Genomic DNA, 27700 nt, shown 5'->3' on the forward strand with positions numbered 1-27700 from the left:
GTCTTGCCCTGCCTAAATTGGCTCCTTAAATCCGAGGTGAGCAACGTCTGTTTCACCCTTGAGTAAGGTGCTTCACTCTGATTGCTTCAGGGAAATACCCAGCTGTGGTCACGATACACAGGGAAGATACTTTGGACAAATGGAGCAGTCAAGCTCATTAACAACAGGTGGAATATTTTTCCCCCCGATCTGGTGTGCAGGGCAGTTTGAAGTGGGTTCCCTCCTGTATGCAAAGCTGTCTGGGACCCTTTACTTGGAAGGATATGAAAGGCATATTATAGTTAACATTAAAAATATATACACACAGTATATTAAACATTTTTTTTTTCATTTTAGGAAACTATGCTACTGTTGGTACCTGTAAATAAAGCAATAATCTGTACAGTAATATACTGTTTATACAATACACATTATTACACAACACTTGCTTTTATGATGTCCAAGTAGGCACAGCAGCTGCATCACCGTGTGTAGGCCGCAAAGGAACAAGTAAAGGTTTATTGCATGCTGAGAAGAAAAGACACGCAGCTTTTTTGGTGTAGAGCCTTCTTCAGGACACCTCGTGTTCTGGACGTTGTGTCTCTTTTCTTTTCAGCCTGGAATAAATCATGCTGCCAATGCCTGCCAATACACGTTTACCTGCCTTTATTAGACCATATTACATTATGAATAGACTATAATTCTTATACAACACTTGTACTTGTTTATTTACACTGTGTTTAATTTCTACTTTATTTACACTACCGTTTAATTACACTACTCTGTGAACTATATAATAATAATAATAATGTATATATAAAAAGGTAGGCGTTTGAGATCGCTTTGATACAGCAAGTACAACACGCTTATCCGGCGCTGGCTAACATGCAGACAATCTCTTCCTCCAGCACACGGGTTCTGCGGGGGGAGGGGGGGGGGGGAGATGACGAGGCTGAGGCGCGGGTTGAGGCTGGACCAGCGAGCCGTGCGTGTGAGCGGGACACGGGGCGGTGGCGCAGCCTGGGCTCCGCTTCTGGGGAGGAGCCGCCGCTTGTCCGGGGAGCCTGGACAAAAACCCTCGGTCCTCGTTCCGTCGCTTTGACAGGAGGCCGGGAAATGAGCACCGATAATGTAAGTCGGCAGCAACGGCCTAATAGATACAAGCGTCGTGTGATAAACACGAATTAAGCAGGGCAATTGCGGATGGATAACCATGCCATTTTTTTAAAGGTCTCAAAACAAACGTTATATTTGCGCTATAATTCCTACAAGAGAAAGATATGAATATTAATGTGATTTAATCTTTGTTTAGACTATGCCTCACTGATGACAGCTGTTATTCTAATAAACGAACGGCATCGGGTTGCTATGGTTACTAAATCGGATCTGTTTGGGGCTGCTATATCACTGCTAGTGCAAATCAGTTTTTGAATATTAGAGGTGAGGTCTTCTTTACTACGTTCACTTATCAATACCGACTCTGATTCATATCCCTTATATTAAATTCTCCTATTGTAACGTCATGCGGCAAATGTATAAGACGTCACGTTCTGTAGAAAGAGGAGATTCAGCGAATGATCTAACGGAGAAAGTGACGTATCCGGCATGGGTGGGGGGGAGAGGAAACCGGAGCGAGAAGTCCTGGCGAGCATGCGAACCCCCCCACAGGCGGTTACTCAAACCCAGACCCAAAACACGTGCTGACAGCGAGGTCACTGTCATCTTTAATGACACCTACACTCCCGTCTATTGGATCTGCTACAAATATCTTCCTCTTACTGAGACTACTGCGATTGTTAAACTTAAGCGCAATTCCGCTCACGATAAAACATTCAGGACACTTCTTTTAAAAAATTCTTTTATATTATTAATGTATGTGTCTGCTGCTTTAATCCAAAACAGTTTACATCTGCACCCATTTACACAGCCCAGTGTTTTACTGGAGCAATAGAGGTAACACAGTACTGTCTCACCTGGGATTTCGAGGTACAAGCCCAGACCCCTGACCACAGCTCCACAGATGAGTGAGGTCTGTTGTTGGTTTCAGGTTCAAGTGGCTGTTGTTGTACAGTAAGATTACCATTATTGATCATATATTGATTGTCTCTGTTACTCACTGGCGTGCTCTTGTCCACTCGCTTGTAGAACCAGGAGATGGAGCAGAAGAGGAGACTGCAGCCCTTTCTCACTGATCTGGCCACACTGGGGTCACTGCAGGTCAGTTGAGTCCTATTATGAGTTATAATCTGTCTGTGTCTATTATGCTGTCTGTGGGTCAGTACCGCACTGTTGGTGAGTGACCTTGGCATGCGGTACTGTCTGTGGGTCAGTAAAGCACTGTTGGTGAGTGACCTTGGCATGCGGTACTGTCTGTGGGTCAGTAAAGCACTGTTGGTGAGTGACCTGGTCGTGCAGGGCTGTCTGTGGGTCAGTAAAGCGCTGTTGGTGAGTGACCTGGTCGTGCAGGGCTGTCTGTGGGTCAGTAAAGCGCTGTTGGTCGGTGACCTGGTCGTGTGGGGCTGTCTGTGGGTCAGTGAAGCGCTGTTGGTGAGTGACCTGGTCGTGCGGGGCTGTCTGTGGGTCAGTGAAGCGCTGTTGGTGAGTGACCTGGTCGTGCGGGGCTGTCTGTGGGTCAGTAAAGCGCTGTTGGTGAGTGACCTGGTCGTGCGGAGCTGTCTGTGGGTCAGTAAAGCGCTGTTGGTGAGTGACCTGGTCGTGCAGGGCTGTCTGTGGGTCAGTAAAGCACTGTTGGTGAGTGACCTGGTCGTGCAGAGCTGTCTGTGGGTCAGTAAAGCGCTGTTGGTGAGTGACCTGGTCGTGCAGGGCTGTCTGTGGGTCAGTAAAGCGCTGTTGGTCGGTGACCTGGTCGTGCGGGGCTGTCTGTGGGTCAGTAAAACGCTGTTGGTCGGTGACCTGGTCGTGCGGGGCTGTCTGTGGGTCAGTGAAGCGCTGTTGGTGAGTGACCTGGTTGTGCGGGGCTGTCTGTGGGTCAGTAAAGCGCTGTTGGTCGGTGACCTGGTCGTGCGGGGCTGTCTGTGGGTCAGTGAAGCGCTGTTGGTCGGTGACCTGGTCGTGCGGGGCTGTCTGTGGGTCAGTTTAGCACAATTCGTATAAGGAAACCCTTTTTCTCCTCTTGACCTTCTGCTGTTGTCTCCCCAGGGCTTCCGGTACTTTCAGCCCTGGCTAAGAGGGAGAGAGGAGCTGCTCCTGACTGTAGTTAATGAGGATCTGGTGGGTACTGGTTTGTGGGCTCCAGATTCCCAGGCTCTCTGCTGAATAAGCTGGAATCACACACCAATCTCAGCTACTTTACCCCTGAGCCCACGCTGCCTCTCTGCCTCTTTCCCAGTGCCTCAGCTCTCACTAAGAGCCCACACTGCCTCTCTCCCTCTCTCCCAGTGCCTCGGCTCTAACCACAAGCCCACACTCCCTCCCTCACTCCCAGCCCGAGCTCTCCCCACAAGCCCACACTGCCTCTCCCCTTCACTCCCAGTGCCTCGGCTCTAACCATGACCCCATACTGCCTCCCTCTCTCCCAGTGTCTCAGCTCTAACCACGAGCCCACACCGCCTCCCTCTCTCCCAGTGTCTCAGTTCTAACCACTAACCCACACCGCCTCCCTCTCTCCCAGTGTCTCAGTTCTAACCACTAACCCACACTGCCTCCCTCTCTCTCAGTGCCTCGGCTCCAACCATGAGCCCACACTCCCTCCCTAATTCCCAGCCCCTGAGGTTTTCCACGAGCCCACACCCTCCCTCACTCCCAGTGCCTCAGCTCTAGCCACGAGCCCACACCGCCTCCTTCACTGCCAGTGCCTCGCCTCTCAGCACACGGTTTTCTCCCTGGCCAGCACCGGAATCGAGCTCTTTGCAGTGCCAGTGCAGTAGGGCTGGCTGTGCGCTGGCAGCAAAGCGTTGTGACTCTGGGTTTGTGGTCCTGGCAGGGCTGGAGGTCTCCCGGATTCCCAGGCTCCATGGCCTCCTCTCCCAGCTCCAGCAGCACCAGCAGCAGCACAAGCTCCGGTGGGAATGCTGGAGACCTGTCCCGGGACGAGCAGGCATTACTGCTCTCGAACAGGTGGGTGACCCCTGCGTCTCTCATCCCACGGCACTTTTTGGCCATCCGAATAAACATTATGCAACCTTGGCATATTTTAAAATGGTCTGAACTTCCACCCTTTGTGCCGCAAAATGTATTCAAGAATTTAGAGAACCCACCCAACAGCTCAAATTAGCTTTCAGCACGAAGTCAAAACACAGGAGGGGTGGGGGACATTTTTAAAACACGCTCATGGGGAGGTTTTGAAAATGCAAAGCCCTTCCTTCAAAAGGCACTCATGCAAAGCACACATTTGAATTGGCCTCAAGGCCAAGGTGTGATGAACATGTGCCACTATGATGAATTGAACACAAGAGGCTCCAGTGTGCATGCTGGGGGTGACTGAGGAGCCTGTTGAGGAGTGAAACAGCTGCTGTCTCTGGGCTGAACTGCCTTTGAGTGTCAAGTGGCTCCTGTTGTTCCAGGAGCTGGTGCGACATTGGCCTTTTCCATCTTTTCCCTTCTTATTCCACAGCTTGACCGACTGGAGTCCTGTAGTATTTATCTGGTGTGCAGTACATTTGGGGCTGCTTGATTTTGTGCTGCCCATTAAATTGCAAGCTATGTCTTTACCTGCAGCTCCGCACAATCAAGAGGAAACAGTTAAATTCAGCTCTAGCCTGGGGGAATCATAGGTTGGCGGGGTTACCAGGCCCCTCTTGAATCGTCAGCTGCTCCAGAACTAAGCAAAAAGAGAGCTGAACTTGTCCTGTTAAGATGTTTTAATCTGCATCATGCCGTTACCAGAAATAGCGATCAGTGAAACAGATATCAGCCAACCCACAAAGAAAACAGTGCAATGTCCAGCTTGTTTATGGAACAGTGATGTGCTTCCTGTCTTTTTCTCTTTCTCCCTGTCTCACCAGGATCAGCGAGGGTTATCTTCTCCCTGCCTCCCCCAGCGACCGAGAGATTGCTGTGCCAGTAAGTCAGCATGTTCCTCATGTGTCTCAGGCATGGTTGGATTTCATTGTTCCCCCTCTGGCCGTGTTGCAGTGAAGGACTTTCTTCCACTGCATACTGGTGAAATGATGAAGGATTTGCCTAGGAGTTGTCAACCCAGTCATCTCTTACCCTTCTGCAGGAAATGAACTGCACCCTTTTCTTATTGGCTGGCTACGCCAAGTATGGCCGCCCCTATGCTTGGATACGGTCCAATCATGAGCGGCTTGTGAACATCGGAGGGGCTGATTCGTTCGTCAGGGACACGCCCATGAAGCTGAAGTCCATTGCTGAATGGAGCACACATGGTAAGCTTGAGAAGGCACCTGTCCAGAGCCCGGCTGCACTGAAACAGAGGACCTTGCTTTAAAGCAGGCATGCCCAACTCTGTTCCTGGAATGGCTGTCTCGCTCGCTGCAGGTTTTCCTTCCAGCTCAGCTTTTAACAATCCAGATGAGCTCATTTTAGCATAACTGGAGCAGTTTATGTGCGTTTTCAAACTCGTAAGAAGCTTCTCATTTAAAGATGCACTCTGGTGTATGAGCTCTGTGGGTTTTAGAGGTTCTTTTCACACAAATGGTTAAGAGCTAGAAAACTTTGATCATCTTTTCCCAATTGTTAGGTCACTTAAACTATTATAATAGTCTACATTCCACAGGCCATAGGCCCATGTGGATTAGAGTTGCTTGTCCCTGGTTTATAGGAAATTGCAATGGTAGTTTACGTCTGTGAAGTCAGCAATTGTTTCAGCTGTCAGTAATATCACGCTGTTAGAACAACTTTGAATTTTGCCAGCAGCTACATCACCCTGCAACTCCCAACTTCCCATCGCATTGAAGCTCAGCAGGTGTGAGCCTGGCCAGTACCTGGATGGGAGTCCTCCTGGGAAAGCTGAGGTTGCTCCTGTGTTATTAGGACCAGTAGAGGGCGCTCACCCTGCAGTCTGTGTGGGTCCTAATTCCCCAGTATAGTGACGGGGACACTACACTGTGAGAAAAAAGGCTCCGTCCTTTCGATGAGATGTAAAACCTAGGTCCTGAATCTCTGTGTTCAATAAAAAACCAGGGTGTTTCTTGAAAAGAGAAGGAGTGTGACCTCAGTATCCTGGCCATATTTCCCCCTGGCCTTTACCAATCACAGCCTTATAATAATCCCTATCTCTGAACTGGCTTCATCACTCTGTTCTCCTCCCCACTGAGAGCTGGTGTGTGGGGAGAGTACTGGTGCACTATGGCTGCTGTTGCATCATCCAGGTGGTGTTGCACATTGGTGGAAGGGAGTCCCCATTACCTGTTTCTTCGTCTTCCTCATTATTATTTTAATTATACACTCACACCTGCTTCTTTTCTCACCTCTTCCTCCCTCTCCCTCTCTGCGGTTGCCCCGGTCAGGCACACGAGTGTGGGACATGGTCAGTGAGCTGGTGACGCTGTGCACCACTCCTGCTCCCATCAACCCCTTCGCCCTGGACCTGCGGTACCTGGAGCGCCTGCCCCTCGCCGAGCGCTTCCTGGGGTCGGGGGCCCTCATCAACTTCCTGGAGATGATCGTCGTCCACGGCAACCGGGAGGAGCCCTACTACAGCAAGGGTGGGTGTGGCCAGACACAGGGACCACGCCTACAGCTGGACTAGAAGGCACCACCCTAAACTTCAGTGCACACATTTGGGGTCAGCTGTATTTGCAGTCTTAAAACAACAGTCTACAGTCAGATCTCTTTCCAATATTATATTAGTATTATACATTATTGGCAAAAGTGCACCATTTAATAGTTTCACTATAATATTTTATTATATTAAAGTGTAATTTATATTATTTTATTAAATAAATATAATATGTTATAAAATAATATAATGTAAAATAAAAATTAATATAATATTTTATATTATTTTATTATACAGTCCCTGTGGGTCCTAATGGCCCAGTATAGTGATGGGGACACTATATGGTAAAAAAAGGCCCCATCCTTTGGATGAGACGTAAAACCGAGGTCCTGACTCTCTGTGGAAATTAAAAATCCCAGGTTGTTTCTCGAAAAGAGAAGGGGTGTTACCCTGGTGTTATGGCCAAATTTCCCCCTGACCTTTACCAATCATGGCCTAATAATCCCCCTCTCTGAACTGGCTTCATCACTCTGCTCTCCTCCCCACTGAGAGCTGGTGTGTGGGGAGCGTTCTGGTGCACTATGGCTGCCGTCACATCATCCAGGTGGGGCTACACACTGCTGGTGGTGGAGGGGATCCCCATTACCTGTAAAGTGCTCTGAATGGAGCGTCCAGAAAAGCACTATAAAAGCATAATTATTATTGGTTTTGTTGCACTTTATGTTGATTTAATCATTTGAATGGGTGAGAAAACCAGGAAAGAGAACACAATGTCTGATTTTGGTATAGAATACCTACTGTATGTATGTCTATTTTTAATACCATGAATCGGTACCCTGGGAGGCTTTCTTCATGCTTGTGGGAGCAGTCCGCTGTCTAGACACGGGCTCACTGCATGCTCGGAGACCCCCAGTGACCGGGACCCCAGTCCCAGCAGGGGCAGGGCGAGCTTGCGCCCCCCTGACACGGGTGTGCGAGAGCCGAGTCTGACTGTACCCGTGTGCGCCTACGCGTGACCTCACCGGCTCCGTCCTCTCCGCGCAGTGACCGAGGACCTGGACAGCCTGCACCGGCTCCATGTGCGCGCTCTGTGGGACGTCCAGCAGAGGGCGTCGGACAGCGGCCTGGTCACCAAGGGTGAGCCGGAGGAGGACTGAAGAAAACAGACCGTTCCAGGGACTAACACTGAAATCCAGAGCCGGCCAGCACGCGTGACCCCCCCAGTGTCTGCTGGTCTTCAATCCGTCCGAGTATCGAATTGCTAATTTGAACACAATTAAATTATATGTTTGGCTCTTAAAAAGATGGTTCCAAATCTGAGATTTCCAGAACTGAAACAGATCGCTGTAGCACTTTCAAATGGGTGAACAGTACATCAGCAGGCCTGGAAAACCCTGCTTTAGTCTGGGGAGCGTCAAGCCTTCATCCCTGCATTGCTGCAGCAGTGCCGGCACCCAGAAAGCAGACTGCAAGCACAGCCACACAATTAGCCCCCAACCACATTAATATTAACAGGAATTAAACTACTGATTAGCAAGGAGAGACTACAGTGCTTTCCTGAGCATTTGTCCTTTTACTCCAAAGATGAAATCAAGTGGAACTCCTAAAATCAAAACCCTTATTTTTTTTGCAGGAGATCAGGACCAATAAATCGAACCTGAAAACAACCGTGAAGCGCTCGTCCCTCTGTTTCCTTCCCTCGGTGAACAGGCAGCTCTGTGTGCGCTCAGGTGGTCTTTCTTCCCTGGAGGAAGGAACTGTGCTTGTCGCCTCTGTCCCAGCTGACAGTGCTCTCTACTGCACTCCTCTCTGCCGTTGCCTCCCCACTCTGGGATCTTCAGTCAAGGTGATCAGATGGAGGCTGAAGCACAACTCCGACCCGCCCAGACAAGGTGCCTGCCTTTCAGGGGAGTCAGCACTGATCAGATCCAAATGTCCGATCAGACAGCACCTTCACAGAAACCCCGTGCAGAGTCTATCCTTCAGTGTGTACGGCGTAGCCTGCCGCTGTATCACCCTGCAACTCCCAGCTGCCAAGCTGCTGAAGCTCAGAAAGTGTGAGTCTGGCCAGTAATTGGATAGGAGACCTCCTAGGAAAAGCTGAGGTTGCTGCTGGGCCAGCAGGGAGCGCTCACCCTGTGGTCTATGTGGGTCCTAGTGCCCCAGTAAAGTGAGGGAGACAATATACTGTCAAAAGGTGCCATCCTTCGGATGAGACATAAAACCAAGGTCCTGACTCTCTGTAGTCATTTAAAAGCCTGGGGCATTTCTTGAAAAAAGTAGGGGTGTTACCTCAGTGTCCTGGCCAAATTTCCCCCTGGCCTTTCCCAGTCATGGCCTCCTAATAATCCCCCTCTCTGAACTGGCTTCATCACTCTGCTCTCCTCCCCACTGAGAGCTGGTGTGTGGGGAGAGTACTGGTGCACTATGGCTGCTATCACATCATCCAGGTGGGGCTGCACACTGGTGGTGGTGGAGGGGAGTCCCCATTACTGTAAAGTGCTTTGAGTGGAGCGTCCAGAAAAGCGCGATATAGGTGTAAGGAAGTAATATCAGTCTCCTTGGTCGGGATCAAGTTAACTCAGCAGTGCCAAAGAAAACACTGACACAGTTACTGTATAAAATCATAAGACTTTAATATTCCATAAAATACATTCAAATGTATATAAAAAAAACTATTCAAAATAAAAATAACAGGTGACTTCTCTTCCCAAGAAACAGGAATCGTCCCCTTTACTTAAGGATACCTTTAATACTAAATGCAAAATAAATTAAAAGACGCCTTTTCTGAACATAGTCCAGACATTGACATTGGAGAATTAAGAAATTCTTAAATTCCCCCTAAATTCAAGCTGAACCTTTCAACGTAGCGTATATATGCAGTATACGTTCCCGACGGCAGGTGGCAGCACTTGGGCGATAAAACCACAGAACAAGCAGGGCATATACAATACACACACGGAACCCGCAGTGTTGATCTTGACCAGCAGAGGTCACTGCTTTACCATCAGCTCTGAAGCAAACGAAAATTTTCCAGGACTGCATTTGATGTTTTTTTGTAACAGCAGAACTAATGACACTTCGATTATCTACCTGCCAAATAACAGAACACTGAGCAAAGCACCAGAAAGAGATTTAACTGATCACTTTCGAACTTGGCATGAAATGCACATACAGACACGCGTTTGGGAGGGGAAAGCTGTTGAATTTGTTTTGGCCCGATAAGAACATGCCTGGTGCATTTTGAGGGGTCTAGAGTTTGGCACCCCATGCCGCAACGCGAGGTGGAAAGCAATGTCTCCGCCGCTCTCGACATCTATAATCCCAACCACAGGTCCGAGCCTGCGGCCGGGGTTAAGGAAAGGGGGAGGCTGGCAAACAGGCCGCTGGACTTGGGAAGCGAACCGGATGAGGCGTTTCCTTAGTGGTGCCTTTCGGCCGATGAGCGGTCTCATTTGCCTGCGAGATCCCTGTAGCAGGACAGCGCCGACTGGCTCCTTGGCACACAGCCGGTCCCGATGCCCGCTGGCTGGGCGTGCTCCGTTCCCTGCGGCGCCCGGAGCCGGCTGCCTCCGCCGGGCTCTCAGCCGCGTGTGGCCGAATATTCGCCACCGCGAGTTCCTGTTCGAGTCGGGCGAGGGGCTCAGGTCGATTCCCGAACCCATCGTGCATGAGATCACGCTACTGAAGTGCTTCCTTTGAGGCGTCACTGGACTGGAGAACAGCGCCCCCCTCCCCCTCCCCAGAGAGGCGCTTGACAGGAGAGAACGTATTGGGTTACATAACAGCAAACATTGTGGTAGGAGAAGAAACAACAACAACAACAAAAAGACCAGAACTGCTGCATTCCAGAGTGCCACCACGAACAAAAAAAACAGGCATGTCCCGAAAATAACTGAACTTGTGCCCAACTGCTTTGGTCAAGAAACCAAAGATGAATGTTTTTTAAAAGCTGCCAGGGTACATTCTGTGATTCTTTGAGGAGGGGAGATTTAATTAATTTTTCTTAGAATTCCACTTTGTGCACTTCAGAGCGCCATCGCCCTCCCCCACACACATGCGCGAAGGGCCGAGGGTTTTGGGGGGTCAGAGAGGAGGAGGTAACGACAATGCGTCGGTTCCACAGAGCTGTTCCCTGTACCCCGCCTTCTGCTTCGCTCCCTAAAAGACGATCCTGTCTGAGGGAGGACGGGGGCTGCGCTCAAGACGGGCTGTGACCTTCATTGACCGTTTCAACGAACTTACACGTTTCGACTAAGTGTATCGGCTTCAGCTTCGGAAAGACAAGCGGTGAAGAAAGAGAGGGGCCTGAACATCAAACATCAAACGTGCGCTTGAGGTGCCCGTGGGGCGGCTCTGAACATCACGGGCAGATTAACGGGTGATTCGGGTTTTTTTTTAAAAAAAAAGCCACCCACGGAGCCGTTCGTTATTCACGAAACGGAAACTCTGGGGAACTGCGCGTCAGTGGGGCAAAGCGCGGAGCTGCCGGGGAGTCCTCTTGCACCGGGCCCCGACAGCGGGAGAGCGGCTGCGTTTCACACGCGGGCCCCGCGAGCTCGTTAGTCGTCTCTCCCAGCAGCTCTAAAACACGCCACAGACATTCCACGAGCGGGGAGCCTGTGGAGACGAAACGCGCGAGGAATGGCAGCAAGCCCCGACGTGCACCAGGAGCTCGCGAGCAAACTGTCGAGCCCCCTCACCCGCCCCCAAGGAAAAAGAGAGGGGGGGGGGGGCACCCACACTGGCGGCTGTAGAACGAACAGCTGTAACAGGACGTGTGGAGACCGGCAGCCCCCCGGGGCTTTCACAAAGAAAACGACAGGAAAGTGAACGGGATCCAGCGACTCCATTTCGATCGAGGTTCCGGCGGTGTCTGGGACACGGGACTTCTCGGGGAGGACGGAAAGGGACCCCAGAGTTTCTCTCTCTCACTCCATCTCCCCGAGGAGATCGGAGATCCGTTTTGGTTTGGGGCACCGTACCTCTATTTATCCTCCTCTCCCCCGTCCCAGAAACACAGACGAACTCGCGTTTGTAGCTTAAACACTCCGCGTAAAAACAATATGGAGAGAAAACAAAACTTAAAATTCTTTTTTTTAAAAAAAAAAAAAGCTTGTCCCACAAAGTCTGGCAGAGGTGGCTGGAGGCGTTTGTGTGTGAACTGTGCAGGTGTCCATCCCTCTCGGCGCCTCCCGCCCACCCCCCTCCAGTCCCACCGGTCACTCAGCTGCGGGCGACCAGCGCCAGCCCGAGGCGGTGCGCGCGAGGCCCGTGCCGGCCGCGCCTCACGTCCAGGAGCGCCGGTCTCCCGCCGCCATCTTCCTGGCGAAGGCCTTGAAGGGCGTGTGCGAGGCCTGGGTCCTCTTCTTCCAGCGAACTGGCTTCACAGAAAGGAAAGCAGCTCAGTGGCATAGACGTGGGCAGCCCTGGCACAGCGGCACAGCCAGAATCCCTGCGCGGGACTATGGGTGCACCCTCGGTGCCCTGGAGTTAACGAGTCTCTAGCTCAGTCTCTGGACCTGCTGGCTTCCTCTAAGCTTACTCCTGCATGGTGCCTGGCTTAGTCAAGATTAAGCAATTTTTGCCCCCGGTCCATGATGCCACTACAGATAAAAAGAATGGGAGGCTCTCCGGGTATTCAAACTCAATCATTAACATTAAAAACATCATGGAATTCTCTCTCCTCTTAAGGGCTGGTGCTGCCCATCCCAGATCTGCAATATGCTGCCCTGGATGTTTGGAACATAACCCTCACAGGTAAGAGGCCATTCAGTAGTCTAATTGGTCTTTGGTTAATGGAAAGAGTTATTCTAGCAAAATCACTTTCAATCAGCTCTGCCTGCCTGCCTTTCCAGAACTAGGGATGCCCATCTCCTGCTCAATCCCATGCACATTCAGTCTCTCCTCACGCCCACTCACCTTTCCCGAAGTTCGCTGGCAGTGTGGAGCTCCTCCCATCAGGGGGCGGGGTCACGGGAGACCCCACCCCGTCGGCCCCTCCCTCCTGGGGGGCGGCACCATTGGCCACTGCCTCCGCCTCCTGCCAGTCGCACAGCGCCTTCTGGAAGGACTTGGCCAGGCAGGCCGTCATGTCTCGCGCCCGTTCGGCCCGGCTGCACCAGAAGACGCGGCACTGCAGCTGCTGGGCGCGGTGCTTGCAGATGTAGAGGAAGACGTTGGGGTGGGTGGTGTCGGCGGCGCAGTAGGCGATGTCCTGCAGGTAGGTCTTGGTCAGCTGCCGGCCGGTGGAGATCTCCTTCACCTCCACGTAGCGCGGGCGCACCACCAGCGCGTGGTCCTTCCCCATCTTGCCCGGCGCCCCCTCCAGCAGCCGCGCGATGGCCTCCTCGGCCTGCTCCAGGTCCAGGGAGTAGATCTTCTCCATGCCCAGGTAGTGCACCTTGAAGAGCGGGTCTCCGTGCGACAGGCTCTCAGTCCGGTCGCGGCCGAACTTGCGGCGCAGGGCGGCGGGGGAGTTGCGCAGGGTGCGCATCAGCTGCAGGGGTCCGAGGGCCATGACCGCGAGCCTCGACGACCGGGGCTCCGAGGAAATGAGACGCAGCAAGCGGACGGCCTTCGACGCGGCAGGCGCCCTGCGTCCTAAGCCGTTTCTCCAGCTCCGCCGGCGACGGGCCCGCTCTCATTCACAGGGGCTGGACGACTGGGGAGGGGGGAGAAAAGGAGACAGACCATCAGGTGGCAGAAAGATCGGCTTGAGCAGCGCACGCAAAAATAAGCCAGCACCCGATTCCAAATCGTTACGTTCGAACTGGCACACCGATCTGGGCAGCTTCGTTGGTTTTCCTTGCCTCACTACGCACAGGCCCTAGCAGCTGTGAAAAAAAAGACTCCGCTTGGAGAGCTCTTGAAGAGAGCACGGCAGGTTTAAATCTTTTGGTTTCAGCCCACGCACGAGGAAAGAGCACGGAAAGTGTTTACTGGCGTCTGTTACTTGGCTACAGAAAGGAGAGCTGTTGGCACGCGGGGGGGTTAGAGAAGGAGTCGGTCGGACTCTTGGGGCTGGGGTGACCACACTGGCCAGGGAGCAGGCTTCTCCGTTCAGACACCGCGTGTACCGGCAGCAAGAGCACAGTTAATACAGCACAGGCCCCTGCGGACAGTAACCAGGGCTGACCGAGGCGCCCTGCCCACACATTCCAGGAGGAGGTCATCAAGAACAGTGCTCCCGACTCCCGACGAGCCACCGTAAGGGAGTCTCGCGCTCCAGATCGCTCCACACATTTCCGCATTCGGAAATCCCCTGTGGAGGCTCGGTCACATTCCCCGACCGCCCCGATCAAGTCCACCTCTGCGGAGAGCAAAGGGATCTTCACGTTTGCACCCCACCTCTGCTCCCGATGAGAGGGCCGGACTCCCAGAGGTTCCAGGACTGGACCAGGATCACTTGTCAAAATCAGATCTTCCAGCTGCTGTTCAGCTAGGATACGATTGCGACTCCAAAACCACAGGCAGTAGGACTTTTTCATCCAAACAATTCCTTCAATTAAATAATTAACACAAAAAATAATATGGTGGCATTCTCTCTTCTCTTAAGATCTGCAATACGCTGGCCTGGACATTTGGAATAGAACCCTCACAGCTACAACAACACTTCCTGACGTTCTTTTCCAGATGGGGGATCAGATTTTATATTTGTATCACCCCTATTGCAGTATGTATTCTGTACAAACTGTACAGCAACAACGGCTTTCTTCTGCCCATTCCCCTGCATTCCTCGTTTGTCTTCGCTTTTCATCCGATACGTGGATTCCAGTACTGGACGCCTCCTCTTCTGCAAATGGAACAATAGTTAGGCGATCGTCTTCCCCCCCCCCTTCCTCTCTTGCAGGAAACACCTTTATGCTGCTTGGCCTATTTTTTCCCCTTGAAGGCGCGGATCCGGGCCCAGCGCTGTGTGAGGAATTGCCGCAGCACACAGACCCCCTGCAGAACGCAGGAGAGCAGCCACACTGTGCAACCCAGCAAACATGCAGCCCTCCTCGTGTGCTTCTGCTGAGCTGAGCTGCTCTGATGTTTCTCCAATGGGAGGATCGGCGTTCAGAGACACAGCGTTCCACATTCCGGTTTTGTAGCATTTCTGGCGACGCTGCCCTCTGTGCTGGGTTCAGCTGGAATTCGGCCTCTTTGTTTCACTTCTCGTGCCTCGCAGAGGTTCAACTCCTCCAGCTGAACTCCCTGAACCCAGCTCGCGGTTTCTCCCCAAGTCATCCTGACTCGCACCTGTGCTTCTGGCGTGAAGGCCATTTTGGACATGCCGTTCTTAACCTTGGAAGGGAGGGATTGTAATTTCCATCCTAGTGTTCTGATCCCAGGAGATACTTGCTGTCCCCAGGATTTGCGGTTGCATTGATGAATGTAGAAAGCAGGAGATCTCTCTTGTCCCACTATTTTGATGACCTGTTAGTAAACGGCTCTAAAAGGGTTTTTTTCCCCCAGTGACAAACGTCCGATTTAATAATTGCATGCCCTTTTCTTTCGGCTGAATGGTCGCTGGATTATTGCCAAGACGACAAAGAAAACGCCGCCTGCAGTTGCATACGTCGGACACTAGGTGGCGTCAAAAAAGTTGGCTTTTTAAAACATTTTTTCGAAAAACGCGAAGGCAGGCCCATTACAGCAGGAATGTACAGTTGTGGCAGCAGCCGTTGGGAAATGATGAAAGCGTTCAGCAAAAACAGTCTTTCGAGAGTTTTCCTTTGTACACCCTCTTCAGCTGTTTGTTTTCCGAGGGCGGCGGCGGCGGGGTTCAGTGCCAGATTAAAGAAAACACTGCCCGTCTGCTCGCTTGGCGCACTGGTCCCCAGTTTGGTCCTGCGGGGATTTTTCCATCTTCTCAGGTTTTTGCTCCACCCGATTTCTGAATCGCAGGCTAATTGATTCTCATTCTCTGTCGAAGGGCGAATGTAAAAGTTTGCGCTCAGCTCTGCAAAAGGTGAAAGGGTTTGTAAGTGGTGTTGAAGCAACAGTCATGTTTGTCAGAGCTGCCCTCTTTCTCACAGTGACCCGGCCGGAAAGTGTGCACCTGAACTCAGCCAGGAGAAAACACCCCCCCTCTTCCTGCCAGAAGAATCTGATACATTCGGGAATTGACAATGTATCTCGGCCTGTCACAAACTGGTCACCTAGAGCCGTTTAGACAGAAACAAGGGGAAATCGGGAAGTTAAGGAGAGGGCATTACATTCTGTATGCATGGGCTGCTGGAAATAATCAGCCTTCTTAGAACTCAAGTCTGAACAAGCATGCCGACCAGTTACATGCACCAATTAGAACCGGAGATTAGGGGATAAAGTGGCGGGAAAACCGGGACCTGCGCGGAGATTATCGGAGCAAACGTGACCCTCATTTTGTCAGCAGATTGTTTACCAATGAAAGACGCCGCAATTTTTGGACAAGCAGCAGAAAAAAAAGGAAGATAAAAGAATACGTTGCGCAGCGCAAACAAGGCTACTCAATACGATATAAATTGGGTTTATTGTAGGAGGGCACCTCCGCTGTTGATCTTGAGAAGCGATTCGGCGAGTCACAGACAGGTCCTGCATGCAAATGCGTGTGGGAGGCTTGTAGAATTCCACTGAATGTCAGGACCCTGACTTTCTCCCGGCGTTCATTTCTGGGAGCTACAATGGCTCGCCGCTGCAGATTTTAATGGCGAGACAAACGTCAGAGCGCTTTTAAGCGACCATTACAAGGCGTTCAAATTGGTATCCATTGGAGGATTCGAGTAGAAAGCTTCGAGTGTTGCACCGGCGGAAGGAAAAAAGGGGGGGCTCATTTACAGTACTCACTGCGTCAGCCCAAGAGGCTTTCTGGAAATACCAGTTATGCAAAACTGCGTCGAGGCAGCCAAGCAAGGACCTCGGACCCCGAGTTAGAGGAAACTTAAAGGAAGCGTGTTCGATTAAAAGAAGTGGTGTGCGTTTTGTATCCTTATCGCTCCTGCCACGAAGCAGCCAGCAATCGGAAAGATGTCGGAGCGGGTGTTATAGAGCTAGCTGTCACAGTCGGACTTCTCGACAAAGACATAAGAGCACGTCAAAATGTCGATTTGATACATCCATTTGGAAAGCGGAACAAGAGTTCTTAGTATTCCACCGCGTTTCCATCGAGGGTCGGGTCGTTTTTTACGTCTCGGCTACCTCTACAGCGGGTGCTGCTGATCTCAATTAAATCCGAGAACACGCACACCTGGCAGAAATACACCGCTACACCTCCCGCCAGTCCTCGACAGAACGCGACCCCACAGCTTTTTGAACTCGGAAGGCGAAGTTACCGAGGCTCTCAAGAAAGGAGGAAATTAACAGTCGAACCGGTGCGCCAACAAATGTGACCAGATCGCCGTGTGCAGGGAAGTATTTGAATCCACGCTTGCTGTCCGGTAGCAAACATACGGTTAAAAGCTCCCATCGACATTCAGCCTGGTTGTCGCTTTTAGCCAAAGCGAATTGCATTTGTACTCACAAAGCAGCTGTGTCATTCCTGAAGCAATCGGTGTCAGGTACTTTGCTCAGCGGTCCAACAGCTGCTAGCATGCGCGCACTTGAATACATAAACCGCACGACTAAACGCGCAGCTCAAGCCCGCAAACGTGTAAGCGTGTTTATTGAGCGAGTGGACGTAGTGAACTAGATTTGCTCTTACCTGCGGCCGGTGGGTCAGCAAGGCGCGTCCGCGTGCGGCGTGCTGCTCTGCCTGTCGGATTGGCCGTCACGCCGGTGGAGCGAGGCAGTCTCTCTCTCTGCAGTTCAGATCGTAGCCCCGCTTTTAAATTCAAAAGCCAAGTGTGAGGGAAAACGCACACTGCCCCCCCTTCAGGGCCGAGACAAAAATTCCTGAAAGGGCAAGCACAAACAAAGCATAAACCCTCTAAAATTCCCTGTCAGGAGCAGAGAAATAGCCACATCGCCGGTGGTGTGCGTTGGGGTTTTTTTTCCAGGCACGGGTGATGGAAAAAAATTTAAAAAATAAATTTAAAATTGAAAATGTTGCAGGGGAAGCCCAGTTAAACCGTCGCTGCCGGTGGTATTGTGTCTCAGGTGTCCAGCTTCAGTCAAGTGCTCCGCCGCCTGCGTTCTTAAACCGTGAAGTGAGTCTGGGAGGCAGCGGGCGCATCGCAGCGTGGTTGTGAGAGTCGTGTCCGTCCAGCACGCCGCTTTTGTGTGTGGGCACGCCCCGCCAGAGCCAGCGTGTTTATCTCCTGGAGGAAGAACGGCAGGTGATGTTTTTTTTTTTATTTTGAGACGCCATCCGAGAGGACACGGCGTGCTGAGTGACACATTATACAAATGAGCTTCCCAGGAGATAAGGAACTGCTACAGTCTGGCTTGATCAAAGTCCGGCTCTCTCAGTGGTTTGGTTTTTGCAATTTGTAACTTTAAGCTGAAAACAAGTCTTCGATACGCTTTTGGAGACGTGGAAAAGCAGCATGAAACCCAGCGTTCCCCCAGCATGAAACTTTCCTCCTTGCTCATCTTTAATCCTTCTGTCTAGTTAACGTTTAATTTTTTTAAGCTGAACAAAATTAAAAATTGTTCAGGTTTTGTTCAGTCGTTGTTCTAGTTTTTCGGAATGTGTATGCATTACTTGACCCTTCTGTGTTTAGAGAATAGTGTGAAAAGCGATAAGATCGTGGAACACAGTGTGCACAATGGCCTGTAGCCAAAAGTATCATTTTCCCTCAATTTTCATAATAAACAACAACTGCCCAGCAAACTGCTCACACTTGACTGTACTGTAGACACTGCTAGAGCCACTGCTGTCCCTCTCCTCTCACACTCACCCTGAATTCACCAGCACACACACACTGTCACACCTGACTGTACTGTAGACACTGCTAGAGCCACTGCTGTCCCTCTCCTCTCACACTCACCCTGAATTCACCAGCACACACACACTCTCACACCTGACTGTACTGTAGACACTGCTAGAGCCACTGCTGTCCCTCTCCTCTCACACTCACCCTGAATTCACCAGCACACACACACACTCTCACACCTGACTGTACTTTAAAATTTAAAGTACAGTCGCCATTTCTGTCTCAAATTTTCAACTAGCCTGTGAATCAAAATCAATGTAGTCTTCTATATCTACTACCGCACCATCCCACACTGTTATCAGAGCTGAAGTACGTTCCCCAAAAATCACATAAAGACCTGAGAGCCGTAACAGCTGACGGCACATGAGAAATCCGTGAGGGAGTTAACGCTACTTCCAAACGGACTTTGCCATGTCCAAAATAATGCTAAGACTTCCAGTCTCCCTAAAGGAAGACTAAATGCTTACATGTGTGCGAGGAGCTGAGAGCACAGGCTCAGCACCATGTTTTGTTTGGGTTGTACCCAAGCGTTGCGGTCTGGCTCCTGGTCTCTCTGGGGCCTCCAGAGAGTCAGTGGCAGAGTCAGTCACCATGACGACGTTGCTTGGCAACTCCTCACGCCCCCCGTGCCCCACACCTCCTCTGCTGCTAGCCAGACAGCAGACACCATCTTCCCAGACTGCTTCAGTCCACCGAGCCCCAGAATAAACCCAGGCCACTCGGTCTGTCCCCCGAGACAAGGCTCCTCTGGAGAGTGCAGTAGCAGACATGGCCTTGATGGGTCATGCATGGGCCTTTGTTTTCAGTTAATTAGTATGCAAGCTTCCCTGCCTCCTCATCTTCTTCCTCCTTTGCCTCGTCATCATCTTCTGTGCATCATCACCACCACCTCCTTCTTCCTGCTGTGTCAGTGCTGACAGCTTCTCTTTCAAAAGGGGTTTCCAGCCATGGTCTCAGAGAAGCTGATCGTCCTTCCTCCTGAGTTCTGGGTGAGATAGTGGGCCCGGTCAGCTGCTTCATTAGGAACAGTGACCAGGCTATCTGGGTCAGTGCTCACTGACCATTGAGGTGTCTGTGGCTTTCCAGGACCAGCACTGGACACCACTGGCTTGCAACACGAAGAAGGTTTTTGTGTATTGTTGACATGGGTATGGCTTTAAAGCTTCTTTTGCAAAGTTTTGTTTAACATGATTACAATGGTGGTCGGCCATTTTTCTAAAAACTTGTGGTGCCCCCCTCAAAACAACCAAATGTTTAAACTTTGAATATATATCATAAACTATTCTACCTCTGCTCCATTTTTAGTGGAAATTCAAGCCCATATCACACAGTTTAAAGGAAATGTGTAAGACCAGACTAATCTCAGGGCTTTGAGAGCAGTCTTCTCATGGAAAGAGAAGTCACATTTAAGAAGCAGGAATCCTGTGCAGCACAGTGCATTTTACCATGGCCTGCTCTGCTGCAGAACCCAGATTTGAAGCCAGTTAATGAGGGATTCCAGCTCTGTGTGTGAGCCAACGTTGGTCAGCTGTGAGCAAACCTGCCCTTCATGCTGCAGAGTTATGGGTCTTAAAAGGGCTGCAGTTATATAACCCCAGTTCCTCTTAGCATGAGTCTGATTGCACATGCGCCTTTCTTTTTAGTTCTGGGGTTCTGCCAAGGAAGGCAGACCTCCTCCCCATTCACGTACACAGCCACCATGGAAAAAGCTTCCTTGTATTTGATCTAAAAACACAGGATTTGTTTACAGTAAAAGCCAGGGAGGATCCTATTCCAGTACAGGCACGGCCTGATGCACACGTACACATCCCTGCAGGCACAGCACATGCCTGCTGGACACGAGATGAGGAGTGCTTCTTCCTGCTCCGACCCCAACTCCTCACCCCCCCTAGAAGAGAGGCTTCATTTTGTGTTAGGAAGCACTGAAATTAAAAGATGCTTCTCTACACAAAGAGTGGTGAGTGCATGGAACAGGCCATTGCTTCTTTCAAGAAATGTCTGAGTGAGATCCTCAGATCAATTAGAATCTAGCAACCAAATGATCTAGATAGGCCCAGTGGCCCCATTTGTAACTTTTTCTTACTGTATGTCCAATTAAGACAATAACAAAGACTGTTGAAGAGTTAGGCTGTTTTTGTTTCAGCTGAGCTCTCGGCTGGATAACCTAACCCCTTACTGGCCTGACGATTGTATGAATCTTCACTCTATCAATGTTTATAGCTCTTCAAGATGTTGTCACTTTTAACTGTGGCATTTTGCAGCTTAAAATCTGAGAGGAGAGAAACTAACCAGTGAAGGTTCCAGCTGAAGCATCTCGTTCGCTCATTCACAAGGTTCAATGAAGTAAAGAGCTCAGCTGGGCTGTAAACCTGGAGCAGGGAGGGTCTCCAGACCTGCGCCTGCGAGCCTGGCTTCACTGCGCTGAACCGTAATAACGACACTGTGGTCCTGCTGGAGCGAAACACCGTCACGACCCGCTCTCTCTCTCTCTCACACACACACCTGCAGGCCACCTCTCCCGGGAGTGCGCTGGTATTCCTGCAGCTGAGGGGGGGCGCCGCAGAGCAGAGCTGTGCGCTTCTCCCTGAAGGAGGCGCGCAGACAGTGTGGCTCTTACAGTGCTGACCGCCGGTCCTACAGCGAGCGCAGTGTGCTCATGTGTATTTATTCTGAAACACGTGCAAATCCACGTGTGTCTTTACTGCTGTGCGTTTCTGGCCTGTAAATAACCGTTTGTAAACAAACATACACTATCTGTTGCTGGCTGGGGCAAAAAATGGTCTGGAATTCAAAAACTAGGGTGTGGCACTCCGAACTGATCTGATACAAGCTGCTTAACTGTACAAAGTTAAGTTGCCCCCCTCCAGCTTTTAAGATTTAAAGAGTTGGGAAGCTGTAAGACTCTGCCAGCTCCTGTCTTTTCCACTGGACTAGCTTGCTCCTGAAATCTGTCAATCCTAGACCTGCTGTGATTGTCCTCCTCACTCATGGACCTTCAGTGCAATGTGAGTCTTCTGGGGTGCCGGATGACTGGACTGAATTAATGAGTGACTTCATTGACCCTAATGGCAACAGTCTCAGTCTCTGGAGAAGGAGCACTGCTGTCCATGGTCACCTGCAACACACTGGCTTGAGCTGACACCCCTGATGAATGGATGAGGAATGCCAGAATTCTGGACCTCAGCAAGGTTGCAGAACAGAGACCTGGAAACCAGGATCCGCAACGAAAGACAGGATTAAACTCAAGTGCCAGCCTGCCTGGCCAGTCACCAGCTATAAGAGCAATACTGGACAGCAGCCCTGATGTTCTTCATAGGTTTTTTTTCCCTAAATCGTCAAGTGCTGGCGTTTGCATATCTAACTGACAGTAGTTCCCAATCTTTAGATTAAACTGGGGCCGGAACTGCTTTATGTTTAAGGTGGCACTAATGATAATAATGTCATTGCCAGTCATTGCTGCTTCTGACCTATTCTTTTTTCCCCCCTGGGATTCACAACACACTATTTAGGTATAAACTATTTTGGTTTATTTTTAAAAGCAGGGCAGTAAGATGTAGTACCCAAGAAACAGAACCATGTTAACAGCGTGCGGGATAAGAAATGAAGTTCAAAGGACACAAAAGGCGCTCAAGGTTGATCTATAAATCAACCAGAACCCCCTAGCTTTTAACTCTTTCATTACACCGAGCGCTGATTTTGAACGTTAGAAGAATTTACTGTCGCCTAAATGGACGATTACAGCAAAACGGCCCGACCTCCTTCACCGTGGGGTCTGTGGTCGGATGGACTGGCGCGTTTAACTACTGCGGAGAACAGCTCGACAGTTTTCGGAACCCTGGCCTCGGGGTTCACCCACGTTCAGAACCTGCGAGCACGTTACAGGCGAGCACTGTCGCTTCATTTTCACATTCTGCCGCGGGCGGACGAGAAACAGCTCCGTTTTCAAAACAAGGTTAAGGTCACAAAGTGTCATCTCTCAGGGGGCGCGACTGTCAGGGCACCAGAACGGGCAAAACAAACAAGAAAAAGTTTCATAAGTAAACACCAGTTCAGTTTTTTTCTCTCTCTCTCCTCTCCTCGGCCCCTATCTCTCCCTCGCCACCGCCAGTCCCAGCGCTATCTGCTCCGACACACACGGCAGGAGAAACGGCAGCCGGCGCTGAGCTGGGAGGGTGTTTTTTTTTTCAATTCGAATTGAAACGGGTTGTTCAGAGGGAAGAAATATCCATTCTGATGGCCTGTTTCTAAAGCGACTTTTGTCATCGGCTGTGCTGCTTTGTCACCTCCTTTGTCCGCTCCGATAGGTACTGTGACTTGCGCACGCAAGAAGCCCGAGAGAGGTTTAGAAGGGGCGTGACATTAATCCTGTGTGCCGTCTGGAGCAACAGATGACCAGTCACAGGTGTGAGGAGGCCTTTCAGCCACTTTCACCCGCGCTAACTGATCCGACAGCCTTCATCCAGCCGCTTCTTGGATGATCGGTTTTACAATAAACACTAACACTGGACGTCAAGTGCTTGTAAACTTGTTCTGAATCATAAAATATTACATGGTGTAATACGGTGGTTCTTAGATGTAACTGTTTTCGTAGTAAAAAGAAGTTCAAATTAATGCAGTTCCTTGGAGACACTGAGCATCCTGGTGCCACACTGAATTGTAGTATCAAAAGGTTTTGCCTGAGTGTACGAGCTCAGGGGGGGAAAGCTGTCCTTTGCAATACTGCGTAGCTCTAAGAAGGCACTGTTTCAGTATCCGAATTCGATTGAGTTAGCCAAAGCCGAAATGTAGAGAGACTTCATTTCTGCAGTGTAAGGAAAACTGGCTGTTATTTTCCACATCACTCTGCTCTCCTCCCCACTGAGAGCTGGTGTGTGGGGAGCGTTCTGGCGCATCATCCAGGTGGGGCTGCACACCGTGTGTGTGTGGGGGGGGGGGCAGATATACTAAAGACATCTTCCCCCCGCAAGAGGAAGTTACCGCTATCAAGAAGTGGCTTTGTGAAATGATGTTCGTGCATTGATGAACTCTTTGGCTCCATTCCAGTTCTAGGCTGCAGTGACGAAATAAATAAAAAGCAATTTGAATGACACCCCCCCCCCCCGTCATTAATAACCGGCCCTGTTAAATTACCTCGAGCAGGATATCGATGATCGTGTACAGTTTGCATACACGAGCCGTCACCATCACCTCAGCAATTTCCCTACGACTTGATTACCATGATGTGCGATTTCTGCCCGTCATCGTGACTCACCTAGGCTGTCACCGTCTGCATTGCTCTCGGCGCGCAAGCTTCTGTGCGCGTCTCTTTACAGCATGCGTTTGGATACGTAACTCAAATAATCACTTTATCAACACCCCCAGCTCTCCAAAAGATATGTACTGGGCGAAGGCAGTCCTGTGACGGAAGGCACATGGGAGCTTTTGGACCCGTCCGGACTTACTCGCCTATATCTGTCCCGGTACCGCAGTCTCAATTATCTGAACAGCCCGAGTTAAAACGCGCCTCTCGGTGACGGATAGTAACGGGGACAGTGTCCTTTGACCTCAGGCACGCGATTCCATTCACAGCCGCCTCGGGGACACTCAATACCCCTGGAAGTCCTACAGCACCCTTCACGAGCTGGGGGCGGAGCAGCGGACACGGAGCGCTGAGCTCCGTGTTCGCCTGTGCTATTCAACGCGAATGGATTTTCAGTTGGGTGGGAGGGGGGACGAACGAATATTTTTAGAAATGCGATAAAAGGCTGAAATGTTCAGATGAATACCAATTCAGTAAATCGGGGTGGGTCTTTGGCGTCTTCTATTGGGTCAGCATGTCCTCAGTCCCCGGAACAAAACCTTAACAGCACCATCAGCGAAATCAAAGGTATTTCCGCAGATCGTCCACAGCAACAGACCTGTTCAATGAGGCTGATGGCAGACGGGAGTGGGACTGCAGGTGTCAGGGGTTTGTGTTGAATGGCCAGTCTCTCCAAGGGCTGATGCGTTTCTCACCCGTTAATCGCAGTTCCGAGGTGAAGTGTGGTCGTTGCCGGACAGGTCTGACTGGCCCTAAGGCTGAGAGGGGTAGGGTGGTGGTCTCTGGAAGTACACCCTATTACACCTGCCCACGCCCAAGGTCTCAAAGGCACAATTCTCCCCCCCCCCCCGCCACCCAAAACTGGACACGGAGGTAAACAGGACAGGAAGCAGGGGGGGAGTATTAGGAGGAGTTTGGGACAGCCAGGACTGGAGAAGATGCCTGAGACTACACAGCTTGACTTCTCTGCGAGGGGCCATGCTAATCTTCTCCGTATCGTTCCAGTTTTAAAATATGTGGGACACACCTGATCACCGAGCCGAGCTTTTTTTTTCCCCCAAAGAGCGGTGCTGTCTGATTTGGGACCTTGGTTTTGCGGACTGGGGTCTGTGGGGTTCTTGTATGATCAGCGAGTAATATTGCCTATGATGGATAAGTCGTGTTCCGTGTTCTGTGTCAGGTAGTTACTGGAATTGTGTCAGGGGAATCGGTTTGTTCGATAGGTATATCGACAGACTGTAATAAAATGGGATATTATGCTCTGTAGGCGTACTTGTGGTTGGGGTATACATAAAGTGGTCCTGGTTTACTTTATAAGTGGCAATTAGTCGCTTCAAAGCCCACTTTATAGCAGTTCCCCCAATTAGGGGTCACCATTTCGTGACATTTACAGCGCATGGGGGTCTCTGTACCTCTGGAACGAATTAACTACAAACTACAGACAACACCCTGTCACCCATTAAAAAAAATTAAGCAGCTGCAAGGCAGAGACGCGTCGTCAGTCGGTGTGTTGGGATGTCGGAGCCGAAGCTGAAGTGGACGGTCGGAAGACGATTGCAATATGTACAGAAAAAAACACGCACCCCCCTCGACTTCCCCGTCTGGCCCAGAGATCAGGACAGTGAGCTACAGGTTCGGACTAACCGGCACCGACCTCCGGTTAAAAAAAAACGCCAGAAACGTGGAGTACAACACAACACGGACCTGCATAAACTACAGGGGGGGTTAGCTATTAGACCCAATTAGAGCACGATTAACGAGTACGACAAAGAAAAAACGGGCGCAAGAAAAAACACCAAAGAGGTGGACCATCGGCGTCGTTAAAAAAAAACGGTTGCTATCCGGAGGCACAGACCCTGCCAACGAATGAGAGGAAGAAATGGGTGCTGAAGATAGAAAGATTCCGCAACACGACTTTTAGAAACATTTCTACTCATTTTGTGCCATATCTCCTTTCTCCTTTATTAGTTTTTAATATTCGACCAGCTGTTTTAGTGGGCGCGGGTGAGAGGGTGCGCGCACCAATGGGTTCAAAGTTTATGTACGGTGCCTTGACTTCAACCTGCCCGACACGGTGACGTTGCCCAGACTTCCATTTAAGGTTATAAAAAAGGCAAAGACGGCCAACTCCGTACGGTTCAGCGTGTGACCGCATTCTGGTCAGTGGGCTGTACCGCAACCAGCCTCGTACATCGTTATAAATATTCTTGCGGCGCGTTGCGTCATCTGCGCTGACTAATTTCCTCTGGGGTCTGGAGCGGTGGTGAGGTGATCGCTCGAGCTTCCCGTTATAGCGTGGGTAAATTCTTCAGCGTTTCGCAGAGTAAATCACGGCCCGGCCTCTGCTACAGCCAGACGTGCTGTAATCCGTCCAACATGACTGCCAGCCATAAGCTAATGCGAGGCAGAGATGTTAACAATTGCGCTGCAATCAGGCCTACCAGGGACAGACAGAACTCCACAGGATGTCGGGGTAGTCGTTATGTTTTGAGGGAGGGAAACTGTATTTAAAGCAGCCAGCGCGCAATTATATCCGCCGTATTTACAGAATTTTTGTAATTTTATTTTTGCATTCGGTGACACGTTGAATTGGATGGCAGTTTGGAAAGCAGATCATATACACGTGTGTGTGTGTCGGCTGTCTTCGGAAGGAACGCGATTTCTTGCTCCGCTTCGCCGATTGTCGTTCCGCAGGGCTCGGCGTGGAGTTTCCAGACTCTCCGAGCTCCCCAAACCGCTGTCCTACTGGGGAGGAGCCTAAACACTCCGGATCGCAGTTCAGCCCGGGGAGAGTCTGTCCGCTAAACCGGCTAACTTTCTCACACGCGTGTGAAATACTGTTGCGTATTTCGCCGTTTCTTCAGGAGATGAACTCGTGTTTTCGCATACAAACACAGTATGTGTCCTGACCGGGACCTTAGACTTCAGACAGGATGAGAACAATTCCAAACTTCTTCCCGCGGCTTGGCTATACCAATTTCACTTTGGCAGAGAATGAATTGGAGAAGAAAACAGAAAACGACATACTTCCAGGTATAACCATGAAGAGCCTTCGCATAGTCAGATTTGAAACTGTACCCGCATCGATTATCCTGCTACTTTTAGCGGAGACTAAAAGTCTAAAAAAATCAAGTTCCCCTTCCTCAGCCATGAAGAGGCTACGCTGTCCAGATTGCTCTAGAAATCTCCGGATTACAATATAGACATATTTACTGCCACTCCAGTGTCGGGGGACATTACCCCTCAACACTGCTGTGACTAGAGCACAGGTCGGACTTGTTAGGGCAAACTGAACGAGCCGGCGTGGGAACACTAGCGCGCGCGTTACACACGTCTTACAGTAACCCAGCAACCTCTCATCACACGGTACCACCACCACCACCACAACAACAATAATAATAATGACACTTTAACACCTGAAGAAGGCTCCACAGCCGAAAAGTTGTGTTTCCTTTCTTTTCCTTTCAGCCTGGATTAAACCCGTTACCTGTTCCTTTGTATAATAATAATAATGACGCTCGTACGGTAGAGACACGTCATCGCGGTTTTTTTTTTTAATGTGGGCATCATCCTACCTGTGTTTTGAGATCAGCTTTCTCCGCGCGGAGCCGAGACGCGTGGAGTCCAGAGCTGTATGCCGGTCTGAGCGAAGGACCGAGGAAGGAGGGTATAGGGGAGAGAGGGAGGCGGGGGGCAGACGGAGAGCAGGACACGTGTGTGTGTGAGAGAGAGAGTGGGCGGGGGGCGCCTTCATTAGGTCATAAGGAACAAGTAATAGGTTTATTCCATGCTGAAAAAAAGAAGAAAGAGAACACAACGTTTCGGCCGTGGAGCCTTCTTCAGGTGTGAGGTCTCACACCTGAAGAAGGCTCCACGGCCGAAACGTTGTGTTCTCTTTCTTCTTTTTTTCAGCATGGAATAAACCTATTACTTGTTCCTTTG

General features: G+C 50.5%; 2 protein-coding genes and 1 pseudogene across 5 annotated transcripts; 1 reads left to right on the top strand and 2 right to left on the bottom strand.

Moving 5' to 3' along the window:
* The first annotated feature begins 907 nt into the window (after positions 1-907).
* Positions 908-8289, top strand: LOC148838529 (uncharacterized). The gene is made up of 8 exons (XM_088910258.1): positions 908-1110; positions 2125-2196; positions 3139-3210; positions 3923-4056; positions 4944-5001; positions 5162-5327; positions 6411-6608; positions 7667-8289. Exons 1-8 carry the CDS (start codon positions 1096-1098, stop codon positions 7777-7779), a joined length of 828 nt encoding a protein of 275 aa, XP_088766384.1. The 5' UTR covers positions 908-1095; the 3' UTR covers positions 7780-8289.
* A 947-nt stretch (positions 8290-9236) lies between these two features.
* LOC148838530 (low density lipoprotein receptor adapter protein 1) lies at positions 9237-27402 on the bottom strand. Of its 4 annotated transcripts, none has more exons than XM_088910263.1 (4): positions 27334-27402; positions 17286-17476; positions 12545-13286; positions 9237-12002 (listed from the first exon to the last, which is right to left on the bottom strand). In XM_088910263.1, the coding sequence occupies exons 3-4, from the start codon at positions 13140-13142 to the stop codon at positions 11911-11913; spliced, it is 690 nt and encodes a 229-aa protein (XP_088766389.1). In that variant the 5' UTR covers positions 13143-13286; positions 17286-17476; positions 27334-27402; the 3' UTR covers positions 9237-11910. The 4 variants fall into 4 exon arrangements, with proteins under 4 accessions (XP_088766389.1, XP_088766386.1, XP_088766385.1 ...); XM_088910260.1 differs by having other exon boundaries at positions 9237-12006; XM_088910259.1 differs by having other exon boundaries at positions 9237-12006; positions 17286-17841.
* On the bottom strand, positions 24693-24793 carry LOC148838531 (U6 spliceosomal RNA; annotated as a pseudogene).
* Positions 27403-27700: the final 298 nt, after the last annotated feature.

This window comes from Atractosteus spatula, chromosome 3 (genome assembly GCF_055471065.1).
Source record: "Atractosteus spatula isolate fAtrSpa1 chromosome 3, fAtrSpa1.hap1, whole genome shotgun sequence".
NCBI classification, from domain to species: domain Eukaryota; kingdom Metazoa; phylum Chordata; class Actinopteri; order Semionotiformes; family Lepisosteidae; genus Atractosteus; species Atractosteus spatula.

What these genes read in the sequence shown, in the direction of transcription:
- LOC148838530 (XM_088910260.1), bottom strand. Translation starts at nt 13,142, where the DNA reads ATGGCCCTCGGACCCCTGCAGCTGATGCGCACCCTGCGCAACTCCCCC. An exon ending in GCCAGCGAACTTCGGGAAAG is followed by an intron (nt 12,007 to 12,544) that starts GTGAGTGGGCGT and finishes CTTTCTGTGAAG; the next exon opens with CCAGTTCGCTGGAAGAAGAG.
- LOC148838529 (XM_088910258.1), top strand. An exon ending in ACCGAGAGATTGCTGTGCCA is followed by an intron (nt 5,002 to 5,161) that starts GTAAGTCAGCAT and finishes ACCCTTCTGCAG; the next exon opens with GAAATGAACTGCACCCTTTT. An exon ending in GGAGCCCTACTACAGCAAGG is followed by an intron (nt 6,609 to 7,666) that starts GTGGGTGTGGCC and finishes CTCTCCGCGCAG; the next exon opens with TGACCGAGGACCTGGACAGC.